This window comes from Oncorhynchus mykiss, chromosome 23 (genome assembly GCF_013265735.2).
Source record: "Oncorhynchus mykiss isolate Arlee chromosome 23, USDA_OmykA_1.1, whole genome shotgun sequence".
NCBI lineage: Eukaryota > Metazoa > Chordata > Actinopteri > Salmoniformes > Salmonidae > Oncorhynchus > Oncorhynchus mykiss.
Window position 1 is genome coordinate 26,440,754 of NC_048587.1, and position 16,171 is coordinate 26,456,924.

Sequence of the window (16,171 nt, forward strand, 5' to 3'; positions counted from 1 at the left end):
TCTCCAAATGTCTTAACTGTTCAATTATTGATAGTGATGAAACATAAATGAGTCAAAGCTATTTAAAGTAATGAAATTGCTTTTGCTCAAATGTAGCGCTTTGTAATTAAAGGTCTATGTTTGGAAGTGTGAGCGGTTTAATCGCCTAATGTTATGGGTACAAAATAGTCAACATTTTATATTTAGTGAACACTGACAAATTAAAGCAACAGTTTCCACAATTCAATTAAATAATAATGCAATGAATGCAGCAGAATGCAATGTTAAGCCTGTCAAAATTGGGTCAATTACAGGTGACTATTATTTGGCACTGACAGCAAAACAAAGTTTGGAAAGACGTATGTACCATCTAGTTGATTAGTGCAGTCTGCTTGTATTTAATAAGATCTTGAGAAATAATTAAACTCACCCTGCTGTACTACCACAGAGTTTTAAAAGTGTCTTTGGTGGGCTACATCCACTGAGGTACACAGTATGTGAGCTACTACAGCAGTTATTTCCTAGGAACTGTTCTTCGCGCAATTATTGCACCTTGAGGTGGGACGAATTTCGCGGGTGCACTGGGTGAACTCTCACCTCCACAAATTGCTTCATTGTTTTGATTCAGATAACGTCGCTAGCTCGATATTGCACATTTATGTGATTAGAGACCAACCGACTGATTCTGTAGCACGCTTAGCTATTCGCCATAGGAACTCGATGCAGCCGTAGTCGAGTGATGCCTATGTAAACGGAACAGTTGTTTAGGTCGAAAGACAGTAGCCAGCTGGCTAACCTGAAGTTAGCAACAACAACATGAACGCTATTTCAACGGAACTGATCAGTCACTTGGACACTTGTCGTCACCGGTCAATTACTGAGTTTGCCACGAATAATCGTCTGTCTTTCACTAGCTGGCTAGAGACAAATTAATACTTGCTAACAATTTGTTTACATTTTGAAAAGGTAAGTTGATTCGCTAGCTAGTAAGCTAGCTCCTTGGTTACCTGGCCAGCTGAGTGTTCCAGCAATCAATGGTGGAATCGATGTTCTGTCGATGACATTGGCTAGCTAAAATGACCTGCTAAAGTTTACATTTAGCAACATTCTTTTGTCATTTAGCAACATTTTTTTTGTCATTTAGCAGACTTACTTACAGTTATTGCATTCATCTTAAGATACTTAGCTACTGGTAGGTGGGACAATCACATGCATAGAAAGTACAGAGCAAGAAGGGAGAGGAAGTTAAGTGCAAGTGTTGGTTCAGGAAATGTTTTTTTGGACGGGAGGTTTGAAGTGAGGAGGTGGATTATTTAAGATACTATTTGAAGAGGTTTTCTGGTGCTTTCGGGAGATGGGCAGGACACTGCTGTCATAGTTTCAGGGTAGGGCTGGGCGATATGGCCTAAAAATCATATCGATTTTTTTTGTTTTTAACTTAACGATGTATATCTAGATTTTCAGTTTTTTAATTCTCAAAATAAGTATTGTACAATTAAAGGTCAGATATACTGCATTTCAAACAGTCAGCAATAATCTAATGAATTCAGGACTTGTGAAGTTATACCCAGGCTAAATATAATCCATAACCATTAATAATTTAATTATTTTATCAAAATAGTTTAACCTGCTATTTTTCTTGTTGCAATAATCACTGATCTGGCATTGAAGTCTGTCTATGAAAATGACATTTTTTATTACAAATTCAACTATAACCATGCATAATGCACATTCAACTTCTTGTAACAGGCATTACGGACGGCAGTGGTTAGAGCAAATCACATTTTATTTGTCACATGCGCCGAATACAACAGATGTAGACATTACATTGAAATGCTTACTTACAAGCCCTTCGCCAACAATGCTTTAAGAAAAGAAAGTGTTAAATAAAGAAGAGATCAGTAGAAAATATAGAAGTAACAAATAATTAAACAGCAACAGTAAAATAACAAGCAAGACTATAATACAAGGGGTACCGGTTCTGAGTCAATGTGCAGGGGCACAGGTTAGTTGAGGTAATATGTACAGTCATGGCCAAAAGTTTTGAGAATGACACATTTATTAATTTCCACAAAGTTTGCTACTTCAGTGTCTTTAGATATTTCTTGTCAGATGTTACTATGGATTACTGAAGTATAATTACAAGCATTCCATAAGTGTCAAATGCTTTTATTGACAATTACATGAAGTCGATGCAAAGAGTCAATATTTGCAGTGTTGACCCTTCTTTTTCAAGATCTCTGCAATCCCCCCTGCATGCTGTCAATTCGCTTCTGGGTCACATCCTGACTGATGGCAGCCCAGTATTGCATAATCAATTCTTGGAATTTGTCAGTTTTTGTATGTCCACCCGCCTCTTGAGGATTGACCACATGTTCTCAATGGGATTAAGATCTGGGGAGTTTCCTGGCCATGGACCCAAAATATCTATGTTTTTTTCCTCGAGCCACTTAGTTATCACTTTTGTCTTATGGCAAGGTGCTCTATCATGCTGGAAAAGGCATTGTTCGTCACCAAATTGTTCCTGGATGGTTGGGAGAAGTTGCTCTCGGAGGATGTAATGGTACCATTCTTTATTCATGTCTGTGTTCGTAGGCAAAATTGTGAATGAGCCACTCCCTTGGCTGAGAAGCAACCCCACACATGAATGGTCTCAGGATGCTTTACTGTTGGCATGACACAGGACTGATGGTAGTGCTCACCTTGTCTTCTCCGGACAAGCTTTTTTCCGGATGCCCCAAACAATTGGAAAGGGGATTCAGAGAAAATTACTTTACCCCAATCCTCAGTAGTCCAACCCCTGTATCTTTTGCAGAATATCAGTCTGTCCCTAATGTTTTTCCTGGAGAGAAGTGGCTTCTTTGCTGCCCTTCTTTACACCAGGCCATCCTCCAAAAGTCTTCGCCTCACTGTGCGTGCAGATGCACTCACACCTGCCTGCTGCCATTCCTGAGCAAGCTCTGTACTGTTGGTGCCCCGATCCCACAGCTAAATCAACTTTAGGAGACGGTCCTGGCGCTTGCTGGACTTTTTTGGGCACCCTGAAGCCTTCCTCACAACAATTGAACCTCTCTCCTTGAAGTTCTTGATGATCTGATAAATGGTTGATTTAGGTGCAATCTTACTGGCAGCAATATCCTTTCCTGTGGAGCCCTTTTTGTGCAAAGCAATGATGACGGCAAGTGTTTCCTTGCAGGTAACCATGATTGACAGAGGAAGAACAATGATTCCAAGCATCACCCTCCTTTTGAAGCTTCCAGTCTGTTATTCGAACTCAATCAGCATGACAGAGTGATCTCCATTCTTGTTCTCGTCAACACTCACACCTGTGTTATCGAGAGAATCACTGACATGTTGTCATTTCGTCCTTTTGTGACAGGGCTGAAATGCATTGGAAATGTTTTTGGGGGATTCAGTGCATTTGCATGGCAAAGAGGGACTTTGCAATTAATTGCAATTCATCTGATCACTCTTTATAACATTCTTGAGTATATGCAAAATTGCCATCATACAAACTTTCACTTTGTGAAAATTAATATTTGTCATTCTCAACTTTTGGCCACGACTGTACATGTAGGTAGAGTTAAGAGGCAGGCGAGGGCTTGGTGTAAACCATAGAGAAAGAGGGGAAGCAAGAGGTTTCACTCTTGCTAAAATCTTTTTGCAAACAGCTGCCGTTTTGACTACTACCCCAAAACGTTGGAGTCTTCGTCTACTTCTCTACTATTCATATCTGTTTGCGGAACCAAAATATTCACTATGGATCTTACTGTACAGCTGCATTACCATTTTCTTCCAACTTCCCCTACTTCTCTGTTTGTCAAATCTGAAAACGGATTAGGAATGGCATCTACCAATCTGTAGATAGAGCTGTTTTAGTAACCCATCAACTGCACTCTTTATACAGTGCCTTGCGAAAGTATTCGGCCCCCTTGAACTTTACGACCTTTTGCCACATTTCAGGCTTCAAACATAAAGATATAAAACTGTATGTTTTTGTGAAGAATCAACAACAAGTGGGACACCATGAAGTGGAACGACATTTATTGGTTATTTCAAACTTTTTTAACAAATCAAAAACTGAAAAATTGGGCGTGCAAAATTATTCAGCCCCTTTACTTTCAGTGCAGCAAACTCTCTCCAGAAGTTCAGTGAGGATCTCTGAATGATCCAATGTTGACCTAAATGACTAATGATGATAAATACAATCCACCTGTGTGTAATCAAGTCTCCGTATAAATGCACCTGCACTGTGATAGTCTCAGAGGTCCGTTAAAAGCGCAGAGAGCATCATGAAGAACAAGGAACACACCAGGCAGGTCCGAGATACTGTTGTGAAGAAGTTTAAAGCCGGATTTGGATACAAAAAGATTTCCCAAGCTTTAAACATCCCAAGGAGCACTGTGCAAGCGATAATATTGAAATGGAAGGAGTATCAGACCACTGCAAATCTACCAAGACCTGGCCGTCCCTCTAAACTTTCAGCTCATACAAGGAGAAGACTGATCAGAGATGCAGCCAAGAGGCCCATGATCACTCTGGATGAACTGCAGAGATCTACAGCTGAGGTGGGAGACTCTGTCCATAGGACCACAATCAGTCGTATATTGCACAAATCTGGCCTTTATGGAAGAGTGGCAAGAAGAAAGCCATTTCTTAAAGATATCCATAAAAAGTGTTGTTTAAAGTTTGCCACAAGCCACCTGGGAGACACACCAAACATGTGGAAGAAGGTGCTCTGGTCAGATGAAACCAAAATTGAACTTTTTGGCAACAATGCAAAACGTTATGTTTGGTGTAAAAGCAACACAGCTCATCACCCTGAACACACCATCCCCACTGTCAAACATGGTGGTGGCAGCATCATGGTTTGGGCCTGCTTTTCTTCAGCAGGGACAGGGAAGATGGTTAAAATTGATGGGAAGATGGATGGAGCCAAATACAGGACCATTCTGGAAGAAAACCTGATGGAGTCTGCAAAAGACCTGAGACTGGGACGGAGATTTGTCTTCCAACAAGACAATGATCCAAAACATAAAGCAAAATCTACAATGGAATGGTTCAAAAATAAACATATCCAGGTGTTAGAATGGCCAAGTCAAAGTCCAGACCTGAATCCAATCGAGAATCTGTGGAAAGAACTGAAAACTGCTGTTCACAAATGCTCTCCATCCAACCTCACTGAGCTCGAGCTGTTTTGCAAGGAGGAATGGGAAAAAATTTCAGTTTCTCGATGTGCAAAACTGATAGAGACATACCCCAAGCGACTTACAGCTGTAATCGCAGCAAAAGGTGGCGCTACAAAGTATTAACTTAAGGGGGCTGAATAATTTTGCACGCCCAATTTTTCAGTTTTTGATTTGTTAAAAAAGTTTGAAATATCCAATAAATGTCGTTCCACTTCATGATTGTGTCCCACTTGTTGTTGATTCTTCACAAAGAAATACAGTTTTATATCTTTATGTTTTGAAGCCTGAAATGTGGCAAAAGGTCGCAAAGTTCAAGGGGGCCGAATACTTTCTACTTTTTTTACTGTAGCTGCGGTAAATCATGTCAAAAGCTAGCAGATTAATTATTTACCAACAAGAGCTGCAAATTCCAATAAAACTACATGTTTTAAAGTTCACTTTCTTTGCTTTGTCTAATAACACTATCAAGAATCTAGCAAAGTCATTTTGTGGGCCAGAGTGCAGTATTTAGTTAATATTAAAGCACAAACTTACTGTGCGTTAGCATGTTTCTCACACTTTCTTTAGCCAAAAGGCAGCAGTGTTGCCATGCAATGCTAGTTTTCCTGTCTCTTAAAATAAGGTTGGGCTGTACCCCTCTGATTGGAAAGAGCCTATTTGGAATAGTTTCTACCAATAGAAAGTTACCGCTGTTTGCCAGAGTTTTTAGAGTGACAAAAAGTGGCATGCTGACGTCATACAGCAGTTGTGTGGTTGTGGTCAATAGATGAGTGGTCAGTAGTTGTGGTTGTGGTCAGGAGTTGTGAAGTTGTGATCAAACGGTGTTTGGGTCTTTTGAGGAGTGTCAAAAAAGATACACATCAAATAACACTATTTGGCTTGTTGACCAATCAGGACCTGAATATGACTGCACGTCACAATAATTCAACGCATTGATACATTTTTTATGTAGTTATTACACATTGATTACACTATCACTCGTATTTCATGTCACAACTATCCTATGAGGCTGGTAAAGTTGTCTTGCGCACCTACAGTGCTGGTCATAAAAAAAAGCTAGCTAGCTCATGGATGCAAATAGCGTTCTTCCCTAAAAACATAGCAAAACAACATCTGTTCTGACCACAACCACACAACTTCTGACCACAACCAAACAACTACTGACCACAATCACACAACTCTGGCCACATGTAGTGAACACAACCACACAACCTTTTACCGCAACCACAATACTGCTGACGACATCTAGTAATCACAGCCACACAACTTCTGACCACTCATCTAGTGACCACAACCACACAACTACTGATCACTCAACTGCTGACCACAACCACACAACTACTGACATCAACCACACAACTTCTGAGGATAACCACACAACTACTGACCTCTCATCTACTGACCACAAACCACACAACTGCTGACCACAACCACAAAACTGCTGACCACAACCACACACTGGCTTACCACATCTATTGACCACAACCACATAACCGCTTACCGCATCTATTGACCACAACCACACAACTTCTGACAGCAACCATACAACTGCTGACCACATCTAATGATAACAAAACACAACTTCTGACCACGACCACAACCGCACAACTTTTTACCGCAACCACACAACTGCTGACGACATCTAGTGACCACAGCCACACAACTACTGATCAATCAACTGCTGACCACAACCACACAACTTCTGACCACAGCCACACATCTTCTGACCACAGCCACACATCTTCTGACCACTCATCTAGTGACCTCAACTTACCACAACCACACAACTGCTGACCACATCTAGTGACCACAACCACACAACTACTGATCAATCAACTGCTGACCACAACCACACAACTACTGACCACTCATCTAGTGACCTCAACTTACCACAACCACACAACTGCTGACCACATCTAGTGACCACAACCACACAACTACTGATCAATCAACTGCTGACCACAACCACACAACTACTGACCACTCATCTAGTGACCACAACTTACCGCAACCACACAACTGCTGACCACATCTAGTGACCACAACCACACAACTACTGATCAATCAACTGCTGACCACAACCACACAACTACTGACCACATCTTCTGACCACAGCCACACATCTTCTGACCACTCATCTAGTGACCACAACTTACCGCAACCACACAACTGCTGACCACATCTAGTGACCACAACCAGACATCTAGTGACTACAACCACACAGCTTCTGACCTCATCTACTGACCACAACCACACAACCTCTGACTACAACTACTGACACACAGAACCACACAACTTCTGACCACATCTAGTGACCACAACCACACAACTTCTGACCACAATCACAAAGCTGCTTACCACAACTACTGACAGAAACCACACAACAACTGACCACAACAACTGACCACAACCACACAACTTCTGACCACACAACTCCTGATCACAACCACACAACTCCTGATCACAACCACACAACTCCTGATCACAACCACACAACTCCTGATCACAACCACACAACTCCTGATCACAACCACACAACTCATGATCACAACCACACAACTCATGATCACAATCACACAACTCCTAATCACAACTACACAACTCCTGACCACAACCACAACTACTGACCACATCTAGTGACCACAACCACACAACTACTGATCACTCAACTGCTGACCACAACCACACAACTGCTGACCACAACTGCTGACCACAACCACACAACTGCTGACCACAACCACACAACTGCTGACCTCATCTACTGACTACAACCACACAACTACTGACAACAACCACACAACATCTGACCACATCTAGTGACCACAATCACAAAGCTGCTTACCACAACTACTGACAACAGACCACGGCCACACAACTTCTGACCACATATAGTGAACACAACCACATAACTATGGACGACAACCACACAACTTCTGACCACAACCACACAACTCCTGACCACAACTACTGACCACTCATCTAGTGACCACAACCACACAACTTCTGACCACATCTAGTGACCACAACCACACAAATACTGATCACTCAACTACTAACCATAACCACACAACTACTGCCCACAACTTCTGACCACTAATCTAGTGACCACCACCTCTGACCACATCTAGTGACCACAACCACAACTACTGATCACTCAACTGCTGACCACAACCACACAACTACTGACAACAACCACACAACTTCTGACCACATCTAGTGACCACAACCATGCTTATGACCACAACCACACAACTTCTGACCACAATCACAAAGCTGCTTACCACAGCTACTGACAGCAACTACTGACCACAACCACACAACTTCTGACCACATCTAGTGAACACAACCACACATCTACAGACCACAACCACACATCTACAGACCACAACCACACATCTGACCATATAACTACCATGTTGTCTCACCAACTTTTGACCACAACTACTGACCGCTACTACTGACTATCGATGGGAATTCAAAAGGATTTCACTATTAAAATAATATAATTGAAATTCAACTTTTTAAACTTATTTCACTACCACAAAAATACGAAAGAGCTTTAGCAAGCCCCACAACTTTTAAAGTTACAATCTCGTTGTATACAGGTTCACACAGCATAGAAGAGCAAAGGAGATGAGACCGATTACAGGCATTTAGAATATTGCGCAAAAACATACATTCTAATTCATTATCGCCCAACCATACTTGAGGGGGAAGCTGGTTCCACCATTAGGGAGCCAGGACAGAGAAGAGCTTGAACTGGGATGAGCGGGAGCTGCCCTCCAGGGAGAGCCAAGAGACTAGAAGTGGTAGAACGGAGTGCTCAGGTTGGGGTGTAGGGTTTGAGCATAGCCTGAGGGTAGGGAGGGGCAATTCCTCTTGCTGCTCCTTAGGCAACCACCATGGCCTTGTAGTGGATGCGAGCTTCGACTGGAAGCCAGTTCATTCTAGAAAAGTTGCAGAGGTTTGATGGCACAAGCGGGGAGCCCAGCCAAACGCGAGTTGTGATAGTCCAGACGGGAGATGACAATTGCTTGCATTAAGACCTGCACAGCTTCCTCTGTGAGCTAGGGCCGTAATCTACAGATGTTGTAGAGCATGAACCTGCAGGAGCGAGTCGCTACTTTGATGTTTGCAGAGAATGACACAGTGTTGTCCAGGGTCATGTCAAGGTTCTTTGCACTCTGGGAGGGTGACACTGTGGACTTGTCAAATGTGATGGAGAGGTCTTTGAGCAGGCATATCTTCCCCGGAGGAAGAGCAACTCCATCTTGTTGAGCTTGAGGTGGTGGGCCAAAGAGCCATCGTCAGGAAATTAGTTTATCAAGGTGTCAAGCTCATTGAGGAACTCGCCAAGGGCACCTAGTGGGTGATAGATGACAAGCTTGAGTGAACAAGTGACAGTGACCACATTGAATTAAAATGAGTAGATGGACAGGTGAGAGAGGGAAAGGAGAGAGTATCTCTAGTTAGGAGAAATGAGTAGCCTTGTGCCACCACTCCAACGACCAGATGCTCTTGGACTATGAGAGAGAACTAGTCAGATGAAGAGAGAGCAACTGGAGTAGCAGTGTTCTCTAGGGTGATCCATGTCTTGTCAAAAAGTTTACGACCTGAAGGGCAGCATAGACTGAAATTAACTCTGCGTTCTAAATCACAAGTTATGTCAATGTATTGTCATGTTGTTTTTCGCTTATCTGTCTGCCTTTTGACACTGTCATCATCATGTGCTGTTATGGATACAGTTGATTTATTGCACCTGAAAGCATCTCTACCTTCCAATGGGCGAGGAAAAGCCAGAGACGTTGGACTTTGTCAAAGACTTCCAAGAGTATCTCAGCCAGCAGACTCAACATGTGAACATGATCTCGGGCTCCGTCAGTGGAGTCAAAGAGATGGACGACCTACCAGCAGGTAAGCCTAGCCCAGTTTAGACCTGAGGGAAACTCGGGTCTGGTTTTAACTTTTACCCACCTTGCAAGTTATTTGCCGACCGTTCCTGTTTGCTACACTTTTCCCGCTTCCTAAACTATATCCGTAATTTGTAGACTGTTCTGATTAGGAGGTCGTCGTTTGCATTGCGGAGCGGTGTCCAGGAAATAATTTAAATCCAATTGTTAGATGCTACTACCCCCTCCAGATCAAAACCAAACATTGATTCCATGTTGTGTTCTCGCCTGTCTTTCACTCCTGTTTTGTTTAGCTAATCCGGCTTGCAATATGGGCAGACATGCTGCCCTAGACGCAGCTTGAAGACCCCATGTTGAATTGTACGTTGGGCAGAAATTTGCATTTGCATCATGAAAGTTTCCTTTCACGACTTCTACAAGCCAGAATGTTGAATGAAATACTTTTTCAACTTACTTTACCAGTTGTCCATGTGGTTGGTCCTTTTTATAGGTAGGAATGTGAGACAACATATCCACAGGAATGTATAATTCAACTTTTCAAAGTGCTGGTAGTGCGTTGAGATTTCTATCACATGAAGCATGCGCTTAAGACGAAAATACATGTACGAGGTGCATGCATACTTGGCGAGCTCGTGCGCGTGTTTACGTGGTTCTACGCATGCTTCAGGTGATGAAAACCTGAAAGAACTGCCAGCGCTTTGAAAAATGTATTTAATTATACTTTCCTGTTGATATGTTGTCTCACATCCCTACCTGCAAAAGGACCAACTGCACAAACAACCGGTAAAGTAAGTTCAAATATACTTAAAAAAAAAGAAAAAACATTCTGGTTTGTAGAGCTTGTGAGAGGAAATGTATGGCATTCATCTCAGACTGTGAACCAGAGGTAACACAGTCTGATTGTCTGGCAACCCCAGACTGGAAGCAGAGGAAATGTGTGTGTGCAAAGTGAGAACAAAATAACATTTCCATATTTAATAGTTTATTGTTCACTGCTTGGCGACACAAACGGTGCACTCCAATCAGTAGCTCCGGATGTTGGACACATGCTGTTAAGCAGGTACAGCCATTTGACTATGAGTTCTCTCGAACGCAGTCGCTATGGAATGCCCTTAGACCTCATTTTAATTAAATAATTAATCAGAGGTCTAATATTGGGCTACAGGTAGGCCTTACTATGGCATCAACACAAACCACCATTTTGACTGTCAACTGACTCTTCCTCTTGTCCTCTGAGTAAACTATCTGATTCAAACAGTTTTATCCAGACTGTTTCATGCATGATTCTGTTATCATTCTAAAAACCATTAATGTGAGTGGAGTGTAATGATTAGAAAGTGTGTGCCCTCAGGCCTGGAGGGAAGCAAAAGTTATTCCCCTACCTAAGAACAGTAAAGCCCCCTTTACTGGCTCAAATAGCTGACCAATCAACCTGTTACCAACCCTTAGTAAACTTTTGGAAAAAATTGTGTTTGACCAGAGACAATACTATTTTACAGTAAACAAATTGACAACAGACTTTCAGCACGCTTATAGGGATGGACATTCAACAAGCACAGCACTTACACAAATTACTGATTGGCTGAGAGAAATTGATGATGAAAAGATTGGGGGAGCTGTTTTGTTAGACTTCGATAATGTCAAAAGCCGCATTGATCAAAGTCTGCTGCTGGCAAAACTTATGTGTTATGGCTTTACACCCCCTGCTATATTGTGGATAAAGAGTTACCTGTCTAACATAACACAGATGGTGTTATTTTATTGGAAACCCCCAAGAAATCCAGGTAGAATCAGGAATTCCCCAGGGCAGCTGTCTAGACCCCTTACTTTTTTTGGTCTTTACTAACGAGTAAAGCCAGTGTGTCTATGTATGCGGATGACAAAACACTATACATGTCAGCTACTACAGCAACTGAATGACTGCAACAGTTAACATAGAGCTACAGTTAGTTTCATAATGGGTGGCAAGGAATAAGTTAGTCCTAAATAAAAGCATTGTATTTGGGACAAATCATTCAATAAACCCTAAACCACCACTAACATTGAGTGGCTGCTGCCAACACACTGACTCAACTCCAGCCACTTTAATAATGGGAATTGATTGGAATTGATGTGAAATATATCACTAGCCACTTTAAACAATGCTACTTAATATAATGTTTACATACCCTACATTATTTCTCATATGTATACGTATATACTGTACTCCATATCATCTACTGCATCTTTATGTAATACATGTATCACTAGCCACTTTAAACTATGCCACTTTGTTTACATACTCATCTCATATGTATATACTGTACTCAATACCATCTACTGCATCTTGCCTATGCCGCTCTGTACCATCACTCATTCATATATCTTTATGTACATTTTCTTTATCCCTTTACACTTGTGTGTATAAGGTAGTAGTTTTGAAATTGTTAGTTAGATTACTCGTTGGTTATTGCTGCAATGTCGGAACTAGAAGCACAAGCATTTCGCTACACTCGCATTAACATCTGCTAACCATGTGTATGTGACAAATAAAATTTGATTTGATTTAAATTGTGTAATGAATCATGTGGAAATTGAGCAAGTTGAGGTGACTAAACTGCTGGAGTAACCCTGGATTGTAAACTGTCATGGTCAAAACATATTGATACAACAGTAGCTAGGATGGGGAGAAGTCTGTCCATAATAAAGTGCTGCTCTGCATTCTTAACAGCACTATCAACAAGGCAGGTCCTACAGGCCATAGTTTTGTCGCACCTGGGCTACTGTTCTGTCGTGTGATCAGGTGCCACAAAGAGAGACTTAGGAAAATTGCAATTGTTTCAGAACAGGGCAGCACGGCTGGCCCTTGATGTATACAGAGAGGTAACATTAATGATATGCATGTCAATCTCTCCTGGCTCAAAGTGGAGGAGAGATTGACTTTGTCACTAATTGTACTTGTGAGGGGTGACATGTTGAATGCACCGAGCTGTCTGTTTGAACTACTGGCACACAGCTCGGGCACCCATGCATACCCCACAAGACATGCCACCAGAGGTCTCTTCAGAGTCCCCAAGTCTAAAACAGACTATATGAGGTGCAGAGTACTACATAGAGCCATGACTACATGGAACTCTATTCCACATCAAGTAACACATGCAAGCAGTAAAATGTGATGTAAAAAACAGATAAAAATACACCTTTTGGAACAACGAGGACTGTGAAGCAACACAAACATAGGTACATGCATACAAACACACAATAACATACGCACTATACACACACATACACATGGATTTTGTGTTGTAGATATGTGTTAGTAGAGTTAGGGGCCTGAGGGCACACACTTAATATGTTGTGAATGTATTGTAATGCTTTAATAAATATATACCTGCCTTAATTTTGCTGGATCCATGGAAGAGCTGCCTTGGCAGCAGCAAATGGGGATCCATAATAAATACAAATATCGATATTTCTCTTGAACCTGTGTTGTGATTATTCCTGTACCTGTGCAGATTGCAGTCAGAATGGATTAGACCACCCCTCAGCGGATATGTCCCTTGATGACGGCTCAGGGATGCTGGTGGATGGCTTCGAGAGAACATATGACGGCAAACTCAAGTGCCGTTACTGTAACTATGCTACCAGAGGCACAGCACGACTCATTGAACATATCCGCATTCACACAGGTGAGCTTGAATAGAACAGATAACACCATGCAGATGCTACCAGATGAAGATCACTCGCTGAGCATTTTCTCTTATACAAAGCTTTCACCCTTTTATTTTCATTAGGCCTAGTTAGTTAGTTATCAGACAAAAAGCAAAAAACATGACATTTAAAATGTCCTAAGACTTTATTCTTCCTCTTTCCTCTGATTAAACAGGAGAGAAACCCCACAGATGCCATCTGTGTCCTTTTGCCTCTGCCTATGAGCGCCACCTAGAGGCCCACATGCGCTCCCACACAGGAGAAAAGCCTTACAAGTGTGAGCTGTGCTCCTTCCGCTGCAGCGACCGCAGCAACCTTTCACACCACCGGCGCCGCCGCCACAAGCTCTTACCCATGAAAGGTGCTCGCTCTTCTCTCTCCCACAAGAAGATGCTGAGCGTCCTGCAGAAGAAGACCAGCCTGGGCTATGGTCGCCGGCTCCTCATCAACTTCAGCCCCCCCTCCATGGTGATGCACAAGGCTGAGCACCTGGACGACTACTCCCACGAACTGCCCCACCTGCGCCAGGAGACCTACGACGACCAGGGTGCTGGTGGAGATGGAAGCTCCAGGGACAATCACCACCACCACAACCTGGTCATGGAAAACCCCCTCAACCAGCTCTCCACCCTGGCTGGTCAACTGGCCAACCTACCCTCTGAAGCTGAGGGCGAGACCCAACAGCCTCCCATATCTCCAGGTGCAGAGTCCTGTGTGGACGAGAAGCCCTTCCTCATCCAGCAGCCTCTCCCAGCCACCGCTTCTGCTGCTGCGTCAGCCAGCACTGCCCATGCTGCCTCCTCCTCCCCCATCACCCCAGAGCCCAGGCCCCCACCACACAGCAACTGCAGCCCCGGGGCAGGTCCCTGTAGCGAGCACAGCGGGCGCACCAGTACCCCCAGCATCACCAATAGCCAGCCCAGCACACCAGTCCCGGGCCTGCCCTCGTTGCATCAAGACCCCCAGATGCTGCACCACTGCCAGCACTGTGACATCTACTTCCCTGACAACATCCTGTACACCATCCACATGGGCTGCCACGGCTACGAGAACCCCTTCCAGTGCAACATCTGTGGCCACAAGTGCAGGAGCAAATACGACTTTGCCTGTCATTTTGCCAGGGGACAGCATAAGCAGTGACTTGTCACCGGGTCAGTGACGAAGGACTGGAGATGATTGAAGGTGTTTTTATTTAATTCCATAATGGTGATTTTTATTTATTGCTGTTGATCTTTCTGAAATTGGACATGATGTAGCCTTTGCAAATTCTGTATAGTGAATTTGATTTTTACAGGAAAGAAAATAACATTTGACAGTGCCCATGTGTATGTAATGTGTAGGGATGGAGTGGTTTAGAGGTACAACTCACTTGACCGGTTTGATCGTTAAACATTCCTTATGTGGGTTTTTGAACATGAACACCATTTTCAGCCTTACTAACATACTGTAGTTATAGATGCTAACATTGTATGAGAGTGCTCGTTTATCGGCTTTAACCGTAACCCACTAAACCATTTCAGAGTGCAAAGACGGCACCATTCATGCCTCCCAACAGTGCCTACCATATTCACAATCACTTTACATTTGTACATTTGACATCTTCATTTTTTTTCTGTTTGTTTTTTTTAGATGCGGGTGTTATGTTGTCGTTTGATGGATTTGTAAACCGTGCCCTTCCTTCCTTAACCATCAGCTTTTTGCTAATTGGGTGTCGTGGAAAATAAATCATAACCTTATACATTGTGTTATATTGTGACATTTAAATGGAATATGTCATTGTGAGATCCAATACCTCTACTGTCAAAGCATTATCACCATATCTTTTCTCTTTTGTCAATCCCGTTCAGTCCAGAATTGCCAAGTAGCACCAGAGATGCCATGTTTTAGCATACATGCCATGCCTTTTGGATTTCTTCTGTCCTTATATAATCAAGGCATTGCATATTAGGGATCTGTGCTTTCTTAGACATTTATTGAGCATTGTAATCTACATTTCCCGGTCGGTTAGGTGTTGTGTCAATGAAGTTGAAATTATACTGAAGTGAAGATTACTGCCTTAGCAGGGTTGTTTTGTATTGGATACTGTTGTGTCTGCATAGCAACATTTGTGGAGAACATGGTTACTGTTTCTAGGACTAATTGCATGTCACCGTGCTTACAGGCGTCCAATGATTGAGGGGTTGGGTAAAGGGAAAGTTAACAGGGGGGAAAGAACTTGTAATGGAGTTTGTTTAATGTGTTGTATCTTGATAGAGCAGGTGAATGTAGAAGCGTTTTGGCGATCATCATGTCCCCTTGGATGACAAATTGTTTTATGTGAGAGGAATATTAACACATTTCTAAGTAAAAGTGTTTTCTAACAGATCTTTTCTGTCCTTTGTCCTTTTTCTTGGTATCTATGAA

The 16,171-nt window shown here is 42.6% G+C and overlaps 1 protein-coding gene across 1 annotated transcript; it reads left to right on the top strand.

The window, feature by feature from the left end:
• Positions 1-343: 343 nt before the first annotated feature.
• Positions 344-16,132, top strand: LOC110502505 (zinc finger protein Pegasus). The gene is made up of 4 exons (XM_021580564.2): positions 344-945; positions 9,914-10,082; positions 13,573-13,746; positions 13,944-16,132. The coding sequence occupies exons 2-4, from the start codon at positions 9,950-9,952 to the stop codon at positions 14,906-14,908; spliced, it is 1,272 nt and encodes a 423-aa protein (XP_021436239.2). The 5' UTR covers positions 344-945; positions 9,914-9,949; the 3' UTR covers positions 14,909-16,132.
• The last annotated feature ends 39 nt before the right edge of the window (positions 16,133-16,171 follow it).

What these genes read in the sequence shown, in the direction of transcription:
- LOC110502505 (XM_021580564.2), top strand. Translation starts at nt 9,950, where the DNA reads ATGGGCGAGGAAAAGCCAGAGACGTTGGACTTTGTCAAAGACTTCCAA. An exon ending in GATGGACGACCTACCAGCAG is followed by an intron (nt 10,083 to 13,572) that starts GTAAGCCTAGCC and finishes GTACCTGTGCAG; the next exon opens with ATTGCAGTCAGAATGGATTA. An exon ending in ACATATCCGCATTCACACAG is followed by an intron (nt 13,747 to 13,943) that starts GTGAGCTTGAAT and finishes CTGATTAAACAG; the next exon opens with GAGAGAAACCCCACAGATGC.